An 18789-nucleotide genomic window follows, 5' to 3' on the forward strand; every position below is an offset into this window, starting at 1 on the left:
TGAGTATAGTATTTGGGTGGTTTATTGTTGGTTGGTATAGGATGATTAGTATTGTTTGAAGATTTGCATGCAAAGTCTCATGAATCATATTCATCATGCACCGTCCTGATGATAGGACTGCTCTAAATAACATCAATGGATATAACGAAACGTCATCATCTCCCTTCTTCCCTCCATCCCTCACTGTCCACGTACTACTAATGTTTAAGTACGCCATGCCTAATCCCATAGTCATCGTGTAATGAAACCTAACTTTTCCCATCCAAACCTTATCTAACGAACAAAAAAAGAAAACCTGGATATAGACTCGCCCGCGAGCAGCTGCTAATAATCCTCGTCCATCGCGTTCTTGCGCACCTTCTTAGCCCGCCGCTTATTCGCCTTGAAATGCTTCTTTGACGAACCGCTCTTCACCTCCGAGACGTCCACTCCCCGCTCCAGAGCGACCATCATGCGCTCCTTACGACCTGTCAAATGCTTGCGCATTTCCTGGCCTTGATCCGTGTACTGGGCATTGAAAGGAAGGGTGAGACGGCCCGTAGAGCCCTTGGAACCCGGGCCGAAGAAGCCCGTGTCGAGGTTGCGGGACCGCGCACCCTTCTCAACCGGCTTGATCAAGGCGAGCAGCTCCGGGTCCGTGACTTCCTCGTTCTGGAGCAGTTTGGCGAGTTGGGCTTGTCGCCGGGCCGGCAGGTGGGCCATGTCGTAGAGGTCTTTGTTGAATTCAATGGGGTCGATGGGGTCGTTGCCTTCGGGCACAGGCGGCGGGTGGCAGAAGAGGAGCTTGCCGTTGACGTAGTCCTTGAGGATGTAGCGGGCGGCGCGAGACTCGTCGGGCTGACCCTGACCAGTGGTGGCGAAACCGCGGGCGCGGGCGTAGGCGCGGAGAAGTTCGTGGGACGTGGGGATACCGGTTCCTCCTTCTTCGATAGGGCGGGTGTTGATCTTCACGCCATAGACGTTCTCGACAAAGTGCTTAGGAATGCGCTGGGCGACGAGGGCAGCGGGGCCGGTGAACTCGCGCTGCTGGTCGATGGGGAGGACACCGTTGACGACGAGCTCGGCCTTGGTGGTGGCGAAGTTGGGGAACACGAGACCGGGACAATCGCAGAGCATAATCTCGGGAGACAGGTAGAGTGTCTGGAAGTGCTTGGTCTTACCGGGGGTGGCGGAAACGGAGACCTTCTTGGCACCGAGCAGTGCGTTGATAGTGCTGGATTTACCGACGTTGGGGTATCCGACCAGACCGATGGTCGTCTTTTTCTTGACTTGGCCCTCGGGCGTGTCGTTGTCGGGCAGAGTGTCAGGGGTGTTCGAGAGGAAGAGCTCTTCGAGTTCTTCGACGTTGAGAATCTCTGTGCGTCGGGAAGAGCTGGAGCTGGCGCTGGGGTTGAGTTCAAGACCACCGTCGTGCTCTTCCTGAGGTTCTTCGCCGTCCTTAATGTCCAGAGACTTGGCACCCTCAGCCAACTGCTCCTCCTCGGGAATGTCCTCTTCGCTTTCGTCCTCCGAGTCGAGGTCCTGCTGGAGGCGCTCGTTGCGCTCCTTGGCCAGATGGGCGGAGAAGAAACGGAAGCTGATGTTCTGGCGCTCAAAGTGGTCAGCCCACATGGCACGCTGGGCCTCAGTCAACATATCGGCCTTGTTGACAAGCAGCAAATTCTGCTTCTTAGGATCGATCTCCTTGACGTAGCATTCCAAATCCTCGGAGCGGTAGAGCAGCGGGTTACGGGCGTCGACAATCTGTACCACCAAGTCGGAACGTTCGATGACACGCCACAGCTGGCGCCAGACCTCCAAGTTGCGCTCGAAAGGAGTCATCAACAGATCCTGGTTCTCCTGCAACTCGGCCAGTCCACGACGCCAGTTCAGGAAACTCTCGCGCTCCATCAACTCCAGTTGCTGGCGGGTGGTGGACTGGTCCCACTTGGGCCGACGGGGAACGGTCAAACGGTTCTTGTTCTGCTTGTGCTTCTTCACGGCGGACTTCTCTTCGGCAGCGGACAGCAGGTAGGGGTTCTTCTGGTCGGTGTGGATGATCTTGACGTTGTTCATCTTCTCGGCGGTGAAATCGGTGCCGGCCAGTTCGGCGGTACTGAGGAACTCATCGAGGGCGGCCTGCTCGGTGATACTGCGCATCTTCACCCAAGCGGCTTCGGTGGGAGCGTTGGTGATGTAGGTCTCGCCCTTTTCGTTCTTGCGGGCAATACCGGCATTGTGCGAGGCCTTTTTCAAATTGGAGGCCTTGCCTTTGCCGAAACGGTCGTTCATCAGGCTGTTGCCCAGCCCGACGGAGTTTTTGGATTTAGCAAGCACCATGGTGACGGTTGTCTCTGTACCTGGGGATGACTGAGAGGGAGAGACACCAGGGATGGTGGAAGTTGAAGAAGAGAAGAAGTGAAAGAAGATTATTAAGAAAGGTTTGATAAAAACCCAATCGGGCAATTTTCGTCGAACCCCGCGCGGATAAGATAAGGCTGACTCAGCACTTTCTGTGTTCGTCCAAGAGACTGCACGATTTGTTTTGGATAGAAAGTAGGTGGGATCTAGATATAGAAGAATGCAATTATTATTGAAATCACTCTAGATGCACTAAAACACAACAGCAGCAGCAGTGGTGGTGGTGAGGACCCTTCGCGATAAGCGGCACGTGACCATCCCACGACCGCGATTTTTCTGCCGAAATTCAGTCCAACATTTAATCTTCATCTTTGAGCTTCATTCTCACCATCACAACTATATCCCCTCCCTCCTCTCTTTTCCCCTGAGTATCTCTCCCGGATCACCGGCTACCGCCCAGAATGCCTCCCCGGAAGCAGTGGATGTACGTTGTCCCTCCATACCCCCCATACACCCAATTTATGTACCCAACTAACCCACCCAACCCACAGCGACAAGAAACAAGCAACTACCTACCAACTCTTCCACCGTTCCCAACATGACCCTCTCATTCACGACCCCTCCGCTGATGACCGCGTTCTGCACCCCGTCTACGGTCCCCCCAAAAACGCCCCAAGTGAATCTTCCTCCGCCTCCAAGCACCGCGGCCAAAGTCTCGCCGATCTAAACCAAACCTTTGGGACAGCCGCGCGCAAAAACGAAGGTGAAGCCGCCAACTACGGCATTTACTACGACGACTCGCAATATGACTACATGCAGCACTTGCGCGAGCTGGGCACCGGCGCCGGCGACGCCTACTTCGTCGAAGCCAAGACGAAGGGCAAGGACAAAGGCAAAGGACTGAAGTTGGAGGATGCTTTGAAACAGGTCTCGCTGGACGACGGACGGAGCGAGTTCGGTGGAACCGAAAGCATGTACAGCTACGACATGCGCTCGACGGCCTCTTCCTACGTGCGCAAACCCACCTACCAGGACCAGCAGAACGTGCCCGATGCCATTGCGGGATTCCAGCCGGACATGGACCCGCGGTTGCGCGAGGCCTTGGAGGCGCTCGAGGACGAGGAGTTCGTGGACGAGGACGACGAGGAGGATGTCTTCGGTCAGTTGACTACGCGGGCAGAGGAAATGGACCCGGGTGATTGGGAAGATACTCTCTTCGACGACGTCGAAGAAGAAGACGATGGATGGGAGTCTGATGCGACAGAAAAAGCCCCCGTGCAGATGGACACCACAGCTGCGAAGGCCCGCTACCAAGACTCTGAGCATGAGGACCAGCCCGGCGAGCTTCCCGAACACAACGAGCCCGCCCCCGACATGCACCCCGAAGACCAAGGCTGGATGCGCGAATTCGCCAAGTTCAAGAAAGACGCCAAGTCCGGCAAAGCAGCCCCCGCCGCTCCTCCCAGCGTCGTCCCCTCCCAGCAGGGCAGCACCCTCGCCTCGACCGTCTTCACAGTCGGAGGAACTCCCATCCGCCGCAAGAAGCGCAAGGGCGCCCTCACTAACCCCTCCGCCTACTCCATGACTTCCTCCGCCCTTGCCCGTACAGAGGGCCACCGTCTCCTCGACGACCGCTTCGAGCGCGTCGAAGCCCTCTACTCCCTCGACGAGGAGGACGAGTTCGACGACAACATGTCCATGGTCAGTGGAATGACCGGCATGACCGGTATGAGTGCCGTGTCGGGCATTTCGACTGCCTCGTCCCAGGCACCGAGTCTCGTTGATGCGAACGGCGAGGCGGTCCGTCCTTCCCACAACTTCAACAACATCATGGATGACTTCCTCGCCGGGTGGGACGACAAGACGAGTGCCCAGGCTAAGCGGAAGGGCGCCAAGGCGAAGCGCGGAAAGAACGGTAACGAGGCGATTGGTATTCGCATGCTGGATGAGGTTCGGCAAGGATTGGGCCCTGCTAGGGTTCCTGGGAAGGTGTCGGGAAGGGCGTAGTGGATTCCTGAGTGAGTGGAATTTGAGTGATGGGTATGCTTGAATGATTGCAACGATACCAATTTATCTATCATTTGGTGGGAATAAAAATGCGGGATTGGCGTTAGGGTGTGTATGTGTGCGTGAGATGATTGCATTTCTTGCCTGGTGATAGACTATCTAGCACTTTTCTTTCATATAAAAGTTTTGGGTTCATATACACCATAGCTTTACTGGACAACCAACAAAGATCAGTATCCCCAGTCAGCTTACTATTTCTTCGCAAATGGGAAGGAACTCGAAACATTCGCGCAAGTATACCCCAAGAATTCTTGCATAGTACCCAAAAGATGATCTGCTTCTAGAGCAGAAGAGTAGACAATGGCCGTACAGGGTTCCAACTTGTTTTATGCGCCGCTCCGACTAAGCTCTACGGCCTCTCTCCGAAAACAAAAACAACTCCACTCACATCTCCGAGAGCCCTAACGAAGGGATAAGTTCACAGGCATAAGGATCATTGCGCGAATCATACCAAGTCAGAACAAGACCGCATTATCTTTATATCTTTATTATACTGGCCATGCCTTCATCCGAGACTCCGCAGCATAGGGAAATTCGGCATGCGCTCCGTCAAATCCGCAATGATATCGAGAGCCTTGACGCTCATCAACTTGATTCCAGCCTTCTGAAGAAATATAAAATATGCATGTCACCAATGGAGCTGGATGAAAGCTCCAATGATAGACCAATCTTCTTCAGACCATGCGATGCCTCTTTACTCCTCAACCCCGACGATCAATATGACGAAGGAAGATCGGAATATACTGACTACGATTCATGGGACCCAGAACTTAGACTCCACATTGACTGTGCTCGCAGCGTACTCGACTATATTTCCTACTATGTTTTTGCGAGTTCCCTTGGCAGCAAAGATTTCATTCTTAGGAAAACCTGGTCTGGTGTCAGGTAAACTTGGCCTCTTCCTCCTCTCTTCCCCTCTCCTGCTGTTTCACAGTAGTAGACACCGTCTTTTGACACTTAGGCCAACAGTACCAGCGATGAGCCTTTCAGAGGGCTATGGCGCGATACATATCCTGAATATGGAACTATGAGGGCCGATCAGGTCAAGGATCATTCATCTCCGCATATGAAAGCCATGCTCTATAGCAATTTAGATGGCAACAACAACAGCATCAACGACGAGCTTCTGCAAGGAGAGATCCTCGTTGCCCTCAGATTAGCTCATACTCAGATGAGACGTCGTCGCTTACATGGACATATGACTGTTCCGGTAATTCCAGCTCCCATTTTACGCCCTTCGTCTCCTCTTAAGGCAAGCAAAGCACTAAGTGTGACTGTATTAGGTTCTTCTCTTCTGCTTTATGGGACCCCAACATGCTCGAGTCATTGAAGCATATTTCAATGGTACTTCGTTTGTGATGCGTACAACTCGGCTATTTGATCTTCGCAAGAAGGACGAGGCCTTGATTAAATGTTTCGGGCAGTGGTACCTTGGGGAGCCTACTGGAGATACAAGATATCTTCATAAGGTTTAGTAAAATACCACCTTTGATGAAGATTATGATGGGATGTAATAGATGCTTAGCTACTGGCGCTTTGGATGGAGGGAAAGGAGTTCGGGTTTGGGTTATTTGGACACTTCCGTTCTTTTGTGTGATGGTTTTGAGGCGTAATGGAACTTGCACTTGCATTCCGTGAAGGTTTTCGTCAATCAAGTCATCTCATACAGTTTATCCTTGCGAAGGCTCCTGCGTTTCGGCAAACACTGTAGTTGTGTTTAAGATAGCCGGTTGGTTTCGGTTAGCGATCGTCAACATCATACTAATGAATCTCGATATTGCCTGCTACAAGTCTGAACTTATGATTCTTGTTCTGACACTTGAATTATGATATAGGTTGTAGGATGTAACTTCCATCCCATACTGTACATTCGATACAATTATACACGGGGGTATACTATCTATCTATCTATCTATCTATCAAATACATCACATTACACATAACCAACTCAAAGGTAGTATACTATAACGCCCCACCCACCTTCTCGACGATCCACATCGCCAACCTAACCCTCCAACTCACCCTTCTCTCCGTTCTCCTCAAATCCTCCCGCGAAATGGCCTTCGCATCCTCCTGCAGCCGCTCTGTCTCAGCGCCCAACTTGCGCTTTAGCTCCGCATCACCCGTGACGACGAGCGCCCCAACCTCCAGATCCAGACTGTAGCTGCGCTTCGTGTAGTTACTGCTCCCCACGAAGGTCAGACTGGGGTGTTCCTCTTTGGGGAGGGTGATCCAGAGGCCCTTGGCATGGTAGGTCCAGCCACCGGGCTGCCCGACAGTGCCGCGGCGCCATTCTTTCAGCTGGATGGAGTTGGTGCGCTGGGCGTCGGCGACGCGGTCGAGGAACCGCGCGGACAGGTGCGTGTATGCGGCCGGCAGCATGCCGGAGATACCGGGGGAGCCGTAGAAGCCGTTGGCCCAGGGGGAGGCGGTTAGGACGGTGCCTAGGGTGGTGGAGTCGGTGTGGGAGGTGGAGGTGCTGGCGATGAGGAGGGAGGAGAGGACGGGGTGGATGTTGAAGTAGCCAGCTGTGAAGAGCCAGCGGGCGCCGGAGAAGGCGGGCGAGGTAGACAGGAGACGGAGGATGGTGGTCACGGCGGGGAATTCGGTCGAGGTGTCGTTGGGTTTGAAGAGAGAGGTGAATTGCGCGACGGGGTAGATGTAGGTCTGGTCGGGGGATTTGGGGGGCAGGGTGGACTGGTTCTTTGAGGGCTGGATGAGCGGGTTCAGGACGGTGGATGAGTAGGCGATGAAGTCCTCGGGTTGGTCGAGAGGTGAAGGCGCGCCGTTGGATGCGGGCCAGTTGAGGAGGTAGCCAGCGGCGTTTTGAGAGTCCGGGAGGACTTGGAAGCTGAGACTGCATACTGCATTGTGGATGCCGGCGTAGTAGTCGGTCAGTGCCTTGGAGTGGAAGACGTGATACCGGTCTATGCGGCTCGTGAAGTATTCGCTAGAGAGATTGGCTCTGGGTTGCTGTCAGTGTCTATGTAGTAATCCTGGAGCGTCGCACATACCCTGACAGGATGATCTCCTCGTCAAAGCCGTACAGCTTCATGTGCTGGAGACCCCAGCCCTCGTTGATCCGACGAGGCACCCATTTCTTCTTCAACCCGGTCAGGTTGGGGGTGTGGAACATGCGAATTTCCACTCTATCCGTACCGTATTTCTCAACCAGAGTAGCCAGCAGCGATGCACACGAAGGGTTGGGCGTTTCGCGCGTTCCTCGTAGAGCATCCGTGAGGATGGAGACCTTGAGCTCGGGGTTGGCCCCGAGAGCCTGGTCCAACGTGTCGATCAGGTCATGTTCCGTCTTGCCGATGTATAACGTTGAGAGGTAGATACGCTTGCGAGCCTTTTTGATTTTGTCCTGTAGTTTGGCACATGCTAGGATTAGTCGCAATCCACCACGTTAAAGTCCGAGATATCCCCGTACCTTGAGCGTGTTGTAGAAGTTGGCCGGGGAGTCTAGAATCGTGATCCGCGACGCCGGCACCTCGAAGCACGGCGAAATCCGATCCAACTCGGTCGTGATACTCCCTAACGGCGACGCAACAGAGGACGCAGGTGAGCTGGAACTGGCATGGCAGGTGTTGGCCGAGAATTTGCGCTCGTATAGTAGGACTCTTCGGGCAGCTGGTCTGCGCGCAGCACATCGCAGGGTGTTACCACCAATTCGTCCGAACATGATCCCTCCCTAGTAGCTGAGCGCGTAGTAGCAAAAGACCCACAAGGAATCAAATGTAATTGCCGGAGTGCTATTGGAGAAAGTCGAGAAATATTGAGATCGAAGGACGAGCGGATGCTGCAAACCCGGCAAACAGCGATCCGCGCTAGACCGGATTGGGGCGGCTTCGACCTCCGGGCGGAAAGCGAGCGACGCAAGAGTCGAAGTCGAACCCGACCTGTTCTCAGTTCTTGCCATTGCTGCCCCTTTCGCTGCTCTGCACACAAGATGTCGACCATTCTTCGGACGCTGCGCAATCTGAGACGGATTGGTTTCAAGGTGAGATCTTCTACGGTTCTTCCGGGGGCATCACGGACGAGTTGCTAACTGTATCCCCTCACAGGAATATGGCCACCAAATGCAGGTATGCTGTCGAATGCTGGGAGTGAAGAAGCTTATGAAGGAGTGAAATGGATACTGACGAGACGTGCTATTTGCTGCAATAGTACATTGGTGAGTGGATTGCTGGCAGGTGGTTATAGTAGTTAGACTAACGCCATGCGATTCTAGGTGATACCAAGGCCGGTACCTTGATCGGTGTTGACCGCTACGGCAACAAGTACTTCGAGAACATGGAGGAGGAGCTTCCTCGTGGGTGATGCTATTTCTGGATAAATGATTGTTGCTGACCTGCGCAGTCCGTACCCGCTGGGTCGACTACAAGGAGAAGGAATACGACGCCTCGCAGCTTGAGCCTGGCTGGTGAGCTTCTCGCAATTGATTGCCAGATGCGACGTGCTAACTTTGCTAGGCACGCCTGGATCTCTTACATGGTGGATGCTCCCCCCACTGCCGACAAGATCATGCAGACCGGTGTCCGCAGCTGGGAGCTGCCTGAGCACAGGCCCAACCTGACCCTCAGCCGTGCTGCTTTCAAGACCTACTCTACGTGAGTTTCCTTGTGATCGCCAGTATTAAAAGTCGAAAGCTAACGAGTGCAGTACCCGCCCCAAGTACTCCGCCTGGACTCCCGTTGCGGCACCCCGGTAGATGTCGGTAGAGCGTTGGCCTAGAAATCAGACCATGTTCGAAGATGTGTAAATAAATAAAGATGTCCTACTTCCCGTTTGAACTATCGCGATTGTCACAATTAGTATCCCCATTGACCTGCCAGTTCTATACAGTAGTCCGTAGTCTAATTATGCACATGAGGATATCACCGAGGTATCACAGCAACCAAATGCCAAATCAAATGCCACAAAACAGCTCCCTTGACGATGTAGATACAATAATCAGAGAACGTATATACCAGAGCCGATGTTGGACCAGTGCCGAATGGGGCGTCGGTCTTCGAGCTCGACACACCACCACAGAACATCCCTCAACTTTTGGATCTGACTCTCCGCCTCGTACGCGCGGGAGAGTGCATACCACGCCTCGGAGTTGTCCCACGCACTGCCACGCTTGGTCAACCCGGACAACAGCCCAAAGGCACGTTCGCGGGCCGCGATGCGGTTCAGGAGTCGGGGCTCTTCGTCGTCTGAATCCGGAACGGTCTTAGCCTGCGGCTTTTGCGCTTGACTTGACCGCTTCGCGTCGTCTTCGGAAGATGGTTTGCTAGAATTGCTCGGGAACAGCGACAGCGTCGATACACCGGCATCAAGCCGGGGCTTGGGAGGCTGCAAAGGCATCTTCTCTTCCCAGACGTCGAGGAGTAGATTTGACAAACCAATAGTTGCCTTCGGATGATCCGCATGATGGAGAAGCGCCGTCTCGAAGTGCTCCATCGCTTCATGCGGGCGAGTCTGGTCGATGGACTGGAGACCGCGCTCGGCATAAACGTCTGCCCATAATTCATCAGTGCTCTTGGGGACGCCCCATCCACGCTCCCTAAACGCTCTAGCGGAGGTCTCTTGTGACGCCACAAGAGCTTCGAAGCGCGTTACCTGTTTGGCTGCTTCCTCGCATGCCTCATGAGCATCCTCGAAAGATGATGCCCGGCGATAGAGCCCAGCAATAAGCAGCCAAACCTTGACGAGGATGCACAGGCCATGCTTTTGGGCCTGAGTAGGTGGGACCTTGGTCACCGCCCTGGTGGGAGTGTCGAAGGCGTACGATGTAGGTAGTCGGATATCCTGCTCCGGTGGCTGCTTGGAATGCCCGGCTGGAGCGGGTGGTTGGTTGTGCTTCATATTGTGAGCCATAGGTCCCAATGGCTGCTTTGCGCTCTGGGGCTGGGCCGCTGCGTCCGACACGGCTAGTCCAACCATGTCTGGAACAGGGTTACTAGCGTCAGGCCCAGCCTGAGTCTCGCTATCGCCGTTGACATGGCTTGAGTTAGCAGCATCTGCCTTTCTCAAGGTATTGCTCCTTTTACGGGCCTGACGTGAGTCTGTGCCCTCATTAAGCCCCGACTTCTCCCCATCGGTAACCTGTATTGCCGGGGCCGAATCTGTAAAGGTCGAGTTATCTGTCTTGGGCTCTTGTCCAAATTCTGCCCTCCTTTCAGGAGCGCGGGGTCCCTTGTGGCGACCAAAGATGCTGCCGCGGAGGCTTTTCACGGTCCCAGCAGAGCTTTTCGGGGGAACAAGGTGCTCGTGCTCGTGCTCAGCCTTGGTATTTGGCTTCTCGTTATCTTCCAGGTTCAGAGAGTGGAAAAGTGTGGCGAACAGACTAAGGAGCTGGTCGCTATGGTTGACAGCAGCTCCCGGGCCCTCAACTAGTTCAACAAACGCCAACTGGGTCATCCTGGTCTCGATAATACGCTCCTTCTCGCGGACTCGTAGCTTCTCGATAAGCTCATGAGTGATGCCCGCGATCTGATCTTGAGCAGTGTGATTCTGCTTCTGCGGTCGTCTGTCGCTATGGGCGAGGGACGTCACCGTAGCAGGGAACTGCTCAAATGCGGCTTCACACGAGCGTTCGGCAATGTCGAAGTCCTGCTTCGCGCTGAGAAGGAGAGCAAGCAGATGCCACAGGGGCACCAGATCTCTTTCTCGAGCAAAATCGGCTTGACCTGTTTTGTGCTGTGCATCGGATGTCAACGCCGACTTGACGTAGTCGATGGCACCATCTAGATCACGATTCTCTGCTAGAAGAACAGCCAGGGTATATAGAGAGGAGCAGTTCGACTCGTCTTCAAGCTCCGGGGCCAGGCTTCTCTCCAGGTAGTCAATAGCTTCTGCCCGGATGTCGTCGCGATCCTCATTCACGGGAGTCCAATAAGCCCAGTTAGCAAGCCCGATACCGATTCCTCTGTAAGCTGCAGCGATGTCGGATGGGGGGACTGCCTGGGAGCGGGTTGAGCTAGTTTCAGGCACAACGAGAGTCATGCCTTGGTCTTCATCATCCTGTACATGCTTCTCGGTAAACTCTTTCAGGAGAGATGTGAGATCCTTTGCTTTCTCGGCCTCTTTTTCCGAGCCGAAGCAACTCAGCATCGTAACACCCTCCGACACGGTGCGCAAAAGGATCCCGTCATTTTCCAAGTCTCCCGACTCAGCTCCTTTTGCCGCCCGCTCTTTGGCACTTGTGACGATTTCGATATATGAATCGAGCGCCCTCAGAGCAAGGTCATAGTCCGCGAGTGCACAATGCACATGGAACAGACGCCGCAAAATCAAGTGTGAGTGGTATGTCTTGGTAGCAGCGCGGTAAAGAATCTAAGATTATCAGCAAGTTGCTTTCCATCCTCAGTCCCTCGACTTGGAACTTACATCAAGAACGTTTCTGCCGACAGCATTCTGGCCACCCTCCCCAAGCTCTTCATCTGTCCAACCGGCACCGCAAAGCACCTCCCAGTTCTGAATGACTTGTTCGACCCAAGCCTCAACTTCCGGGTTGCTCGAGTCAGCTGTAGGAAATTTCGTCTCGCGCAGTATGCTAGCTTCACAAAGCCCCTCAACGCGTCGGATTTCACTGGCAAGCTGCGGGCGTTCAGGTCCATTTGCAGGAGGGCAATACGGCAGGCCCTGTTGCAAAATACTTGAGAGCAGATTGTAGTACGATTTCCAGGTCGGTGATTTCGATACAGGCTCGGTAGTGCCGTCCATAAGCATGCCTTGAGGCAAGGTCATTTGCTTGACTGAAGGATGAGATGCCCACAGTCTGAAGAAGCCTAGCGTCGTGGCTATCGTTTGAGCATTAGCAGCGGCAAGGTCTCTGCTGGCTTCCTCGCACGCCAGGGAGGCGCCTTGGCCCAGTAGCTTCTCAGACCAGTAGAGAAATTGGGCGCTGTTTGTAGGGGATTGGAGCTGACTGTTCACCCATGGCGTAAGCGAATGAAGGGTCTCCAGGGCGCCTTCGGGGTCGGAGGTCATGCGTTGTGCAGAACCTATCATAGATTAGCAGATGCACATCCTCAAATCTTCACTGTGGAGCAACCGCACCCTTGAGATAGCACGCCTTGACGAGGCATGTCTTGGTCCATGGCGAGAGCTCTTCCCCTGCCTGTTCGAGCTCACTCACGGCCTCTACAAAGTCTTGAGGAAACCGGGCAGCTGCCAAACCTAGCTCATTGACAGTCCAGTGTACCCATCCCAAGCAGACCTGCGCCTGGAAAACTTCTTGCTTCGATCCTTCTGCCCGGTTGACGGTGGATAGGAGTGACGGAATCAGGTCATGGAGACCGGCGGCGGAGGAAGGGCGGGGGGTGGAGGGATGCTTTTGAAGGTGTGAGGCCAGCTGGTATTCAGCGCTGGCTACTTCGAGGAGACCTGTGGCATCCTCATTAGTCCATCTGGTGGTCGGCCAGTATTTCCGGGGAAAGGCAAGTTGGCATTACATGTTCTCTGCGGAGCATGTTTGGTGACTTTTCGAATCAACTCCGGAACTTCTTCCCATTTATTCTGGCAACGCGCATTGTCCAGGGCCGTAACATAGCGATGCCCCTTATCAGAGTCTCGACCCTGTATGAGTGGTGATCGGTGCCTCGGTCAGCGGAAGGCATGTGGTGGCAGATTGAGGGGGAAGCTTTCACAAGGTAGCCCATTGAGACGTTCCCAGGGGGGAAAGTGAGAAGCCACCACTTACAGTCATGATTGGGAAAGGTCAGACAGAGACGGAGGGATCAGTAATTACAATCGGAGGGAAGAGAAAGAAGCAGCGTCCATAACAGGGACGAATGCCCACTCGAGGCAGCAGAGAAACAAGATAATATGGCTCCGTTGACGGCGGAGACGATCTTAAGGGGAGACCCGCCGTAACGTACGTAATGTCTCGTATTATTGCCCGAGGCTTCATGTGGTCCGAGCGTCAAAGCCAAAAATTTCCAGAAAATTGGATGTTTCGAGCATCGCTCAATCTTGCGCCAATCTCGTCAATTGCTTCGCCGCGGTCGCTTGTGCAATCTCGCCCTCGTGAAGATGGCCTACATGTCCATGTCCCTCCATGCCGTCAATCACCGGTTGACCAACGTGCCTGTCAAGCAACTACCGCATCTCGCATCATGCCTCGCATCCTCCATCAGCAATTGCGGGGAGTTGCTCTCAACTCCCCAAAGCCAGAAATCGGGCAAGACGGATTCGGACAATGCCGTTCAGATTCATAAGCTCATTACTCGCTTGGGAAGTCTGCTGCAGGACCGCACGTATGAAGGTCGCTGGACCGCGGTGGTGCTTGTGAAGGCGCTGGTCGAGGCTGGCCAGTGGGAGATTCTACGTTCGAGCGAACCGTTTGTTCGGGGGCTGATCAGCATTTTGGCTGTAAGATACTCAATGGGAGACATATTGCATGATAGATGCTTACTGAATTGCTGCGCATAGAAATCCGACCCCGTTTCCACGAAGAAAATGTGCATCATCACCTTGACTCGCATCTTCCACCTGACCTACCAATATCCAACCCTCGTTCGCGAGATCACCACTCCGGCTCTACCAGGCTTCATTACTTCTGCGCTGAACCTGATCTCCGTCAAGCCATCTTCTGAGCCCGTCCGGAGACTCAAGCCGAATACCCCCTTCGTCGAGGTTGTCCTCCAAGCTGTCAATGAGCTGATCGCAAGACACCCGACTATCTTCCGTCCGTTCACCGCGCAAATCCACAGTCTCCTTCAGGTCATCATCGGATCCACGTCGCCCACGTTCCCGGAACATGTCTTGGAAATTGCTCAGCAGCTGTTCATCTCCCTCCACAACTGCGCCCCGAAGAACACCGGCGGCGATGAATGGAAGAGCGCCTGTCGCATGACCATTACCTCCGTGCACGCGGCATCTTCTTACGTTCTGAGGGCCGTTGTGGAACAATGGGAATCTGTCGACCCGTCCCTGCGACAGATGTCGCAACCGCAGAATTACAGCCAGGAAGTGGGCAACGGCCCTGACGCTCTGGGACTTGAGAGCTGGCAGGGTCTGAATTCCGGTGTCAACCGACTGGTTGTGCTTTTGCGCATGCTCTCTGGATTCGTCGGCACTGCTACTGCTTCTACCGTGACCATTCCGGTGGGAGCGATCCTGGATCTGACGTCCCGACTGAACATGGTGGTGTATCCCTCCGGTAGCAGCGACATCCAAGCCAACCCCCAGATTGGCCGCGCAGAGCGCGAGCAGCTGCTCACCGAACTTCCTCGCATCCACATCGCATGCATGAAGCTCCTCCTTGATCTGGTCAATGCCCTCGAAACCAGCGCCATCCCCGTTGCACAAACCATTCTGGAGCAGGCGCTGTGGGTTTTCCGCGCGGAGCAGTTCAGCCGGGACGTCCGCACCGCCGTCTACGATCTGGTCTGCGCCTTGCTCACCCGCATCGGCCCCTCCATGACCAAGCAGAGCGTGTCTTCCATGGCCTTCATCATCCGCAAATGCTGCCACGACCTTCTCCCTCCCACTGGCAACCAGAACGCAGCCACCGAGAAGCCCGACCCCAAGTCGAAGAACAAGTCCAGCAGCCAAGCCACCGTCAACGCCGACTCCTTCCTGAACCCCGGCCTAAAACAAGTCCGCCAGACCAGCTCCTCCTCGTCCTTCCCCGACCTCACACGCGCTGCTTCCGAGCTCCTCGCCGCCACGCTGACGCACACACCATCCGAGTTCCTGTCCCCGGCCCTCCGCGCCGAAGTCGACCGCACCCTCATCCTGACCTCAGACAAGAACGCCATGCTGGCCAGCGTCCTCAACCCCTTCCCCGCCATGCAAGGCCGTGGCGTCGGCACCAGCATTCTCCCCTTCCTGGCGCGCAGCCACCCCGCCGAAACAGAAGTGGAATGCCTCATCCGCCCGCGCATGCCCGTGGTGATGACCGGCTTAACAGCCAACGGCTACGTGCCCGTGGAAGACGACGAAGACGACGAAAATGAAGACGAGGCAATCACCGCAGTCCCCGCATCTACATCAACCGGGTTCCTCAAGCCCACTCCCACCCCTACCCTCCAACACGACGACATGATGGACGTGGAGAAGGATATCCCCTCCCCACCAAGCAAGCGCAGCTACGCCGATGAAGTCGAACAGCCTGCGGCACCAACAATCGCAACGACAAGTCCCGCCTCACAGAGCAAGAAGCCCCGCTTCGAACCAAAGGCCGCTGCTGTAACTCAGCCTCCTCTGGACGCAGCATCCCCGGCGACATTTACCGGCACCGCCGCTATCTCTGTCCCTACGTCGTCCATTGCCGGACCGGCTCCGGTGCAGACGCCGAAGCCGGCTCAGTCTTCTATTGCGAAGCCATCTGCCTTGGCCGCGGCGGCGGCAGCAGATGATGAGAGTGATGATGAAATGCCCTCTTTGAATGTCGACCCGGATACGGAGGATGAGGATGAGGATGAGGAGTAGATGAAAATCAAGGGGTGTATGCATGTATTATATACGAGAGAAAAGTTAAAAGTGTAGCGATTAATTGAAGGTTTAACAAGCACGATCACTTCCAGAAGATAGTAACTTCCTAATTTACTAGTTGCTCCTAGCCTTTGCCTCATACAATAGTAGTTAGCAACTACTGGGTGCAAGGTTAGACCTAAAATACCATTATCATTTAGTTATCATAACCAACACATTAGCCCGCTCCATACTGAATGTACACATTTCCGTGACCAAATAGTAACCGAAAACAGAATTCAACCCGTATCCAAGCTCTATATAGACATATACTCTCCCCATCTAAGCTCTATTCTAACGCTACATAGAGTATGTAGTGTATATACCAACCAACTCACCAATATAGACGATCATGACAACATCAATGCAACCTCACCCCCCTATCCCAAAACCCTTCCCCACCATCCCACCTCCCAAACCACTTCCCACTCCACCACCACCACCCCTGATCCCCATCATGCACACCGATCCCCAAACCCCTCAACAGACTCACCGGCAACGGCTCCGTAAACCACAACCCACCCCTCGAAAAATCCTCCACCAAGGGCCCCGCCGTCCCAAACAACCAGGTCGCCGCAAACAGAGCATTACAAGCCCGTCTCACCGGCCGCGGCATCCACAACCATAGCGGAGAAATCAACCCCTGAACAAGAACCCCCACCGCCTGGAGAATAAAGAAGCGGAAGGGACCCGCAAGGGGATAGGTCTCGCGGTTCTGGACGTAACTGCCGGAGGCGTGGACGAGACCGCTGAGAGAGAAGGCGACGAGGGCAGTGAGTGTACGGCGGACTGGTCGGGAAGATGATAGATGGGAGGGGAGGAGAGAGAGGAGCCAGTGGGCCGCGGAGACGAAGCCGTAGCGGAAGAGCTGGTGCCACCAGAGGCTCCAGCAGCCGGCGAGGCTGTGGTCGAGGATCGGGGTGAGGAAGGGCCCGAAGGCTGGGGGATAAAGGTAGGGAGCGGAGAGGGGAACGGAGGTGAGGGATTTGGCGGCGTTGGGGAAGGCGAGAGAGAGGCCGCCGAAGATGAGGGGGTTTAGGCATGTCACGTAGTTGAGGGCGGCGAAGACACCGGTGGCTGTTACTAAACAGCGGTAGATGTGGATGAGGAGGGGGTAGGGGGCTAGGTGGTGGAAGGGGAAGGGGGGAGGTGCGGGAGGAGATACGCTGCCCATGAAGTATTGGTCGCGGATCATGAGAAGTTTGATTAGGTCGAGGAGGAGGTAGGATTGGAGGAAGAGGATGAGTGTGGTGCGGAGGCGAGCGCGCATGGTAATGGGTTTTGGAGGGGTGGTTTTGTTTGCTTTTTCTTCATGATGCTCTGAGGAGTTGTTGAGCTGTGCCTGGACTGAGGCTGGTAAGGCGTCCATGGAGGAGATGCGCCAGTTCCATTCGGGCCCGCGCATGCTGGTGGCCACGCTTATGATCCAGTTGATACGGTGAGAGAGATGCCGTGGGTATGGTTGACATATGACAGATTCAGTGCTGCTTTCGTTGGTGGTGTCTATGCATTTTGATTCTTTGGCATGACCGTTGGCCGCATCTCCATTTGGGACAGCTGCGATAGATGATAATGGGCGGCGCTCCAGGCGTTTGAAGTCGCGCTCAACATTGCGGAAGAGAAGAATCGTCGCGGCCCAGATGGTGCTCCATACGGGAATAAGACCGGCCATGTAGCCATTACCTCCCGTGAGCATGCGTCGATGCTGGAGAACATTGCCGGTGATGCCTATGATGCACGCCAGCACCAGGGGACGAACATAGCGGCCACCTGTGTGATGTGGGATAAGGAGCGCTAGAATGGACAGCACAAGAGGTAGTGTCAGATGCCACAATAGCACGGGCTTCACTTGGCCATTTTGGATGAGTGACTCGAACTGAGCTTCATTGTCGTGGATGAGGCGGCGGTATGAAAAAGGTGGTTGAGAGGCGGCCATCCTTCCGATGGCCGGATCTAGCGATAAGACTAGAAAAGAGAGGAATAGAACAAAGCGAGATAATTATACAAGGTTAATATTAGGTGGTCTATGAAGCAACCATGAAGCTCAGATTAGTTAGGACACTCCATCGGGTGGCGACGAAGTCATCGCGATGCTTCCAGGCAAGGGATCGCCACGCTGGCCACGGGCCGGTCCTGGCCGCGTTTGTTTTTTCCATCTGAGTTGTTCATTTGTTGAGCGTCAAAAAGGCCCTCGCATCTTACATATCCGATCTGCAGTACTATTAGGGTCGGGGTAAATATAAGGCTACCCATGGTTCAAAGTATAATTAGTTGCTGCGTAGTTTCGAGCCTTTTTTCTAGAGTGCGACCGTTGCTTCAGACGGAGAGAAATTGGATCGGCAACCATCCCGCACGTTGCTTGCCCAGGGGTATCGAAGCCGGGAAGATCCTGTGAGAAGTTGGTTATTATCAGTCCATTCCAAGGGTCGATCCTGGCTGTGGCGTCGATACTGGAACTGGAACAGCAACATGATCCAGTAAATCCCTGGAGAGTATCCGGTCGGAATATATCTGGCCTGTGTGAGCACAGCAATAGCGGTATGCCAGTTTGCAGTTGAAAGCATTGCGGTGTCCAACTCAGAGAGGTTGCTAGTACCATAAAAGCCTAGAAATTCCCAGTGTGATACCAAATTAAAGATCGTTAGAGATGCTCGTTTTTGAGTGGATATATAGCATTAACATTGTGAAGCCTGGGGGAATCCACGTTCCATGCAAGAATGCAGGGAGACAGAGGCCATCCACAATTGCCAGAAAGCACTACTGGGCGCTTTTATGCGGTACTTCAGAAGAGGAAGTAAGCACCCCTTTGCTTTGGAAGCAGATCCCGAAACGAGCAAACAGCTAAAAATTTTAGTTAACTAGCCAGAGAATTGATGAATCAATGACCGAATGAGTGGATCTCGCGTTTGG

At 54.3% G+C, this 18789-nt stretch overlaps 8 protein-coding genes across 8 annotated transcripts; 4 read left to right on the forward strand and 4 right to left on the reverse strand.

Moving 5' to 3' along the window:
* Positions 1-66: 66 nt before the first annotated feature.
* On the reverse strand, positions 67-2369 carry BO79DRAFT_211758 (ribosome biogenesis GTPase LSG1). The gene has a single exon (XM_025683075.1). The coding sequence runs from the start codon at positions 2317-2319 to the stop codon at positions 325-327; it is 1995 nt and encodes a 664-aa protein (XP_025534501.1). The 5' UTR covers positions 2320-2369; the 3' UTR covers positions 67-324.
* Positions 2370-2725: 356 nt separating this feature from the next.
* Positions 2726-4503, forward strand: BO79DRAFT_291022 (ribosome biogenesis protein LTV1). Its single transcript, XM_025688953.1, has 2 exons — positions 2726-2824; positions 2892-4503. Exons 1-2 carry the CDS (start codon positions 2802-2804, stop codon positions 4345-4347), a joined length of 1479 nt encoding a protein of 492 aa, XP_025534502.1. The 5' UTR covers positions 2726-2801; the 3' UTR covers positions 4348-4503.
* A 403-nt stretch (positions 4504-4906) lies between these two features.
* BO79DRAFT_259989 (uncharacterized protein) lies at positions 4907-5882 on the forward strand (the record flags this gene model as incomplete). Its single annotated transcript, XM_025686386.1, has 3 exons — positions 4907-5292; positions 5377-5617; positions 5691-5882. 3 exons carry the CDS (start codon positions 4907-4909, stop codon positions 5880-5882), a joined length of 819 nt encoding a protein of 272 aa, XP_025534503.1.
* A 487-nt stretch (positions 5883-6369) lies between these two features.
* BO79DRAFT_204219 (CDP-diacylglycerol--glycerol-3-phosphate 3-phosphatidyltransferase) lies at positions 6370-8329 on the reverse strand (the record flags this gene model as incomplete). The annotated part of the gene is made up of 4 exons (XM_025681772.1): positions 6370-7372; positions 7422-7774; positions 7841-8040; positions 8218-8329. The coding sequence occupies 4 exons, from the start codon at positions 8327-8329 to the stop codon at positions 6370-6372; spliced, it is 1668 nt and encodes a 555-aa protein (XP_025534504.1).
* A 168-nt stretch (positions 8330-8497) lies between these two features.
* BO79DRAFT_182499 (complex I NDUFA12 subunit family protein) lies at positions 8498-9219 on the forward strand (the record flags this gene model as incomplete). The annotated part of the gene is made up of 5 exons (XM_025680223.1): positions 8498-8588; positions 8642-8722; positions 8770-8833; positions 8883-9020; positions 9073-9219. 5 exons carry the CDS (start codon positions 8498-8500, stop codon positions 9119-9121), a joined length of 423 nt encoding a protein of 140 aa, XP_025534505.1. The 3' UTR covers positions 9122-9219.
* A 21-nt stretch (positions 9220-9240) lies between these two features.
* On the reverse strand, positions 9241-13177 carry BO79DRAFT_182502 (putative filamentation protein (Rhf1)). The gene is made up of 5 exons (XM_025680224.1): positions 13103-13177; positions 12855-12978; positions 12460-12786; positions 11788-12404; positions 9241-11733 (listed from the first exon to the last, which is right to left on the reverse strand). Exons 1-5 carry the CDS (start codon positions 13106-13108, stop codon positions 9364-9366), a joined length of 3444 nt encoding a protein of 1147 aa, XP_025534506.1. The 5' UTR covers positions 13109-13177; the 3' UTR covers positions 9241-9363.
* Positions 13178-13434: 257 nt separating this feature from the next.
* Positions 13435-15902, forward strand: BO79DRAFT_182504 (uncharacterized protein; the record flags this gene model as incomplete). The annotated part of the gene is made up of 2 exons (XM_025680225.1): positions 13435-13773; positions 13834-15902. 2 exons carry the CDS (start codon positions 13435-13437, stop codon positions 15835-15837), a joined length of 2343 nt encoding a protein of 780 aa, XP_025534507.1. The 3' UTR covers positions 15838-15902.
* Positions 15903-16118: 216 nt separating this feature from the next.
* Positions 16119-18443, reverse strand: BO79DRAFT_222330 (wax synthase family protein; the record flags this gene model as incomplete). The annotated part of the gene is made up of 4 exons (XM_025683553.1): positions 16119-16136; positions 16373-17844; positions 18082-18124; positions 18234-18443. The coding sequence occupies 4 exons, from the start codon at positions 18441-18443 to the stop codon at positions 16119-16121; spliced, it is 1743 nt and encodes a 580-aa protein (XP_025534508.1).
* Positions 18444-18789: the final 346 nt, after the last annotated feature.

Source organism: Aspergillus costaricaensis, assembly GCF_003184835.1.
Source record: "Aspergillus costaricaensis CBS 115574 unplaced genomic scaffold BO79scaffold_51, whole genome shotgun sequence".
In the NCBI taxonomy this organism is placed as follows: Eukaryota; Fungi; Ascomycota; class Eurotiomycetes; order Eurotiales; family Aspergillaceae; genus Aspergillus; species Aspergillus costaricensis.

Excerpts from the sequence above, each read along its gene's own strand:
- BO79DRAFT_182502 (XM_025680224.1), bottom strand. Across the intron at positions 12,787-12,854 it reads ACATGCTCCGCAGAGAACAT|GTCTCCTCGAAGTAGCCAGC; the intron begins GTAATGCCAACT and ends AGGATGCCACAG. Across the intron at positions 12,405-12,459 it reads CAAGGCGTGCTATCTCAAGG|GTTCTGCACAACGCATGACC; the intron begins GTGCGGTTGCTC and ends AATCTATGATAG.
- BO79DRAFT_291022 (XM_025688953.1), top strand. The coding sequence starts at position 2,802 with ATGCCTCCCCGGAAGCAGTGGAT. Across the intron at positions 2,825-2,891 it reads CCTCCCCGGAAGCAGTGGAT|CGACAAGAAACAAGCAACTA; the intron begins GTACGTTGTCCC and ends CCCAACCCACAG.
- BO79DRAFT_211758 (XM_025683075.1), bottom strand. The coding sequence starts at position 2,319 with ATGGTGCTTGCTAAATCCAAAAACTCCGTCGGGCTGGGCAACAGCCTG.